Here is a 3967-nt window from a genome sequence, read left to right as displayed (position 1 = left end):
CCTGAGGATATTTTTCCATTATTTTTAGAGAGAGTGGGAGGAGGAGAGACAGAGAGAAACTTCGATGAGAGAGAGACACATTGATTGGTTGCCTTCTGCACAGGATTGAGCCTGTAACTGGGATCCTTCAGTTCGTAGGCTGACACTGTCCAGTGAGCCAAACTGGCCAGGGCTTTTAGAAGCATTTTAGATTTAGGCAAAAGTTGAGGAGATAATATAGGCAGTTTCCATACACCTGTATACGTTTCCCTTCTTGTGAACATTCCACATTCATCTGGGACATTTGTTACAATTAGTGAACTGCTCTTGATATATTATTATGAACTAAATTCTGTACTTTATTCAGACTTCCTTAGTTTTAAACCAACATCCCTTTTCTGTTTCAGGATTACATGCTCACTTCGTTTTTATCATCGTTATTATTTGGGGGGAAATAGACACAGCAAATGCCTCTCCCAGTCCTTCCTTTTCAGGTAGGAGTCATCCAGGCAGTGAAACTTGCTCCCCTGGCCTTCTATTAGGAAGCAGGAAACTGAGTTAGAGCTGAAGGCTGGGTCCTGCCCTAGAGCTGAGAAATGTGTGAGGCACCTCTGTGTGTGTATAGGGTGGGGTTGGACATTCTGCTTCAGGCTGAGCAGGGGGTGTGATGGGTACAACCTGAACTTCTTTTGTTGCGGTCAAAGCCACAGGTTTGAACCTTGTATTGAGCAACAGAGTGTGTACCAGCTATTGCCTCAAGACAGATGAATCAGAGAAGTTTCCTCACTTGCGGTCAAAGGGGAGGCCAGAGTGCCTTATAAAAACCTTCCCTGCTCAGTGCTCCTCACCAGTGCTTACTTCTTGCTAGAGCTCCACACTCCTGTGCATTGAGGGTAAGTGTCCTTTCCTTGCTGGGCCTTGGGGGTCCTCAGAGTGGTGATGGTAGGGGGCCACGTTGCAGGCTGTTGGAAGCCACAACCTTCCGCTTGCTGGAGCTCCTCTGGGATGACTACATTAAAAAATGTGTTGTTGTTTTTTCATTGAAATTTTATTTTTCAGTTACAGTTGACATGCAATATTAGTTTCAGGTGTACAACATAATGGTTAGACATTTATGTACCTTAAGAAGTAAAGAGCCGACTGCATGTTGGACCAAGGAGAACAGCTCTTGCTGAGCGAGGTGGACCCAGTCTCAGGACTTAGGATGGCAAAGGCGGGCGGGCCGGTGAATGTCTACAAGGGACCGTGGCCTTTCACTTGGGGAAAAGGAACAGCTGGGGAACCACAGAACCCTTCCCAGCTGAGCCTGAGTGAGCAACACTCTCTGGTTATACTATCCAGGAGTTAGGGGGACATGGACCACTGTGGCAGTTGAGGCTGATTCTTTTCAACGTTAGATGGTATTATATGTCCTCCCTCATCCAATCCACAAATGGAGAGCAGAGAGAACACAAAGCAGATGCAGGGGGAAGCCATCCCTTGTTTAAACTTTCAATGCAGAAAGAGAGGGGAGAGGGGGCGTAGGGGTGGAGGAGGAACTGTCCTAGACCTGCCTTGTCTCCTGAAGGTTAACGTGAGGTTTGAGAAGATGACTAAGCTGGAAGACCACCTGGAGGGAATCATCAATGTCTTTCACCAGTACTCAGTTCGGGTGGGAGATTTTGACACCCTCAACAAGCGTGAGCTGAAGCAGCTGATCACAAAGGAACTTGCCAACACAATCAAGGTGGGTGACGCCCATCATGGTGAACTACCTCCCTCCACCCCCCTTTACCTTGAGGACAGTGGCAAGGACTGAAGGATGATGAAGAAACAAGGACGTGGGTGGGTTCAGCCCCAATTTCAGCACCCAAGGAAGCTCTTCCCCTACTGGGGGGAAAGGGCCCCACCTCCCTCTCTGGGTTAACTCACTCTGTCCCTCAGGCTGAACTCTCTCCCCCTCTGGAAGTGTTTGCACATAGGTGAGGTGGAGAAGGGTGGGGCAGGGAAAGGGGATGGATTAGTGAACTACATGGCTCATGACGGTTGCCTCTCTGCCTTCTGTTTTGTCACATTGGATTCCCCTACACAGTTTTGGCCAATGAATGAATGTCCCTGGGCCCTCCCTAAGCTGAGCTCTGAGGATGGGAAAGGGGGAGGGAGAGTCTGAACTCACTGTGTTTGCTGTCCCCTTCTCCTAGAACACCAAAGATCAAGCCACCATTGACAAGATATTCCAAGAACTGGATGCTGATCGAGACGGACAGGTCACCTTTAATGAATTCGTGGTCCTAGTGTCCAGGGTGCTGGTGACTGCCCATGTGAATATCCACACAGAGTAAGCAGCTCTGAGTGGCTTTTCCCCAGCAATGTCTGCAAGAAGAACTGAGGGGAGTGAGAGTTAATAAATGTATGCTTGAAAAGTTCTTAACCGTGTCTGTGCACTTCTTTTCTTTCCATGTCCCTGGCTTTCAAACTTGATGACAACTTACCCCTGCTATTCTGACAGGCCTCATTTAGACCCCCGAGACCCCCTTCTCTGTTCATTTGTTTACCACCTATTTATTAAATGTCCACCACGTATGCATTTATTCATTCATTCTACAAATATTCTATGATAGCTAGAGACCAAAGACACAAAGTTTCTGTCCTCTTGGGGTTTGCATTCTAGTGGGGAGGGGATAGAAAATAAATAGACCAACAAATAAAAATATATATTATGATACACCGGTAGGTAATGATAGGTGATATGAAGAAAGCTAAAGTAGGGAAGTAAGATTGGGGGAGGAAGGGTGTTGTTTAGAGAAGATGACTAAGGAATGCATGTGAGCAGAAATCTGAAAGATAGGAAGGAGAGCAGCGTGCAGATATCTGGGGTCCAAGAATTCCTTGCAGTGCAGCTAAGGCCCAGGGGTGAACATATGTTTGGTTTGCTCAAAGAACAGCACCGAAGGCAATGTGCAGGGGCTGACATGGGGGTGGTGGGAGGTGTGCGCCTACAAGGAGCAGGGAGCAGGCCCTATCTGCGGATGTTGGGGAGCACTCGGGAGCCACTGGGGGCTTTTGAGTGAGGGAGCAAGATGATTTCACCTATATTTGCAAAGGATTACTCTGGCTGCCTTGGTGGAGAAGAGCTAGCCAGAGGCAGGCAAGAGTAGAAGCAGAGAGACCAGCCAAGGAGGGATTCTCCAGAGTAGCCCTGGCCAAGAGAAATATAATGGGGCCACACTTGCCATCGTATATGTACTTGCAGCCATATTACTTGAAGCCATAATTTGAGGAAATTAACATGAATGGACCTTGAGAATATTATGCTAAGTGAAATAAGTCATTCAGAAAAAGCTAAGAACCATATGATTTCACTCATATGTGGGATATAAAACTGAAACTCATAGACACAGGCAACAGTATGGCTGTTACCAAAAGGAAGGGTGTGGGGAGGGAGTAAAGGGTAAAGGGGACCAATAAATGGTGATGGAAGATGACTTGACTTTGGGTGGTGGACACACAATGCAATATACGGGTCATGTATCAGAAATGTACACTTAAAACCCATATAATCTTATTAACCAATGTCACCCCAGTAAGTTTAATTTGAAGAGGAAGAAGAAGAAGAAGAAGAAGAAGAAGAAGAAGAAGAAGAAGAAGAAGAAAAAGAAGAAAGGAATAGCAGCCAGGCACAGTCTTGAGCTCTGGCAAACCTTCCAGAAGTTGGTCCTCAGCCCCTCTTCAGCTGGAGGAACAGGTTAGAAGGACAGACTTTGTGACAAAATTTAAGAAAGATTAGGCAGCCTGGCTGGTGTGGCTCAGTGGTTGAGTGTAGACCCATGAACTCAGAGGTTCCTGGTTCAATTCCAGGTCAGGGCACATGCCCAGGTTGTGGGCTTGATCCTCCATGGGGGGCATGCAGGAGGCAGCCTACTGATGTCTCTTTCTCATCGGTGTTTCTATCTCTGTATCCCTCTCCCTTCCACCTTCTCTAAAATCAATAAAAACAGATTTTAAAAAA

The 3967-nt window shown here is 46.8% G+C and overlaps 1 protein-coding gene across 2 annotated transcripts; it reads left to right on the top strand.

Moving 5' to 3' along the window:
• The first annotated feature begins 724 nt into the window (after window positions 1-724).
• Window positions 725-2384, top strand: S100A12 (S100 calcium binding protein A12). 2 transcript variants are annotated; one of them, XM_014461370.2, is made up of 3 exons: window positions 725-872; window positions 1547-1705; window positions 2160-2384. In XM_014461370.2, exons 2-3 carry the CDS (start codon window positions 1568-1570, stop codon window positions 2298-2300), a joined length of 279 nt encoding a protein of 92 aa, XP_014316856.1. In that variant the 5' UTR covers window positions 725-872; window positions 1547-1567; the 3' UTR covers window positions 2301-2384. The 2 variants fall into 2 exon arrangements, with proteins under 2 accessions (XP_014316856.1, XP_006095367.2); XM_006095305.2 differs by lacking the exon at window positions 725-872 and having other exon boundaries at window positions 1527-1705.
• The last annotated feature ends 1583 nt before the right edge of the window (window positions 2385-3967 follow it).

This window comes from Myotis lucifugus, unplaced genomic scaffold (assembly GCF_000147115.1).
Source record: "Myotis lucifugus unplaced genomic scaffold, Myoluc2.0 scaffold_151, whole genome shotgun sequence".
Lineage (NCBI taxonomy): Eukaryota > Metazoa > Chordata > Mammalia > Chiroptera > Vespertilionidae > Myotis > Myotis lucifugus.
This window is presented reverse-complemented; position numbering and strand designations above follow the sequence as displayed.

Excerpts from the sequence above, each read along its gene's own strand:
- S100A12 (XM_014461370.2), top strand. The coding sequence starts at position 1,568 with ATGACTAAGCTGGAAGACCACCTGGAGGGAATCATCAATGTCTTTCAC. Across the intron at positions 1,706-2,159 it reads AACTTGCCAACACAATCAAG|AACACCAAAGATCAAGCCAC; the intron begins GTGGGTGACGCC and ends CCCTTCTCCTAG.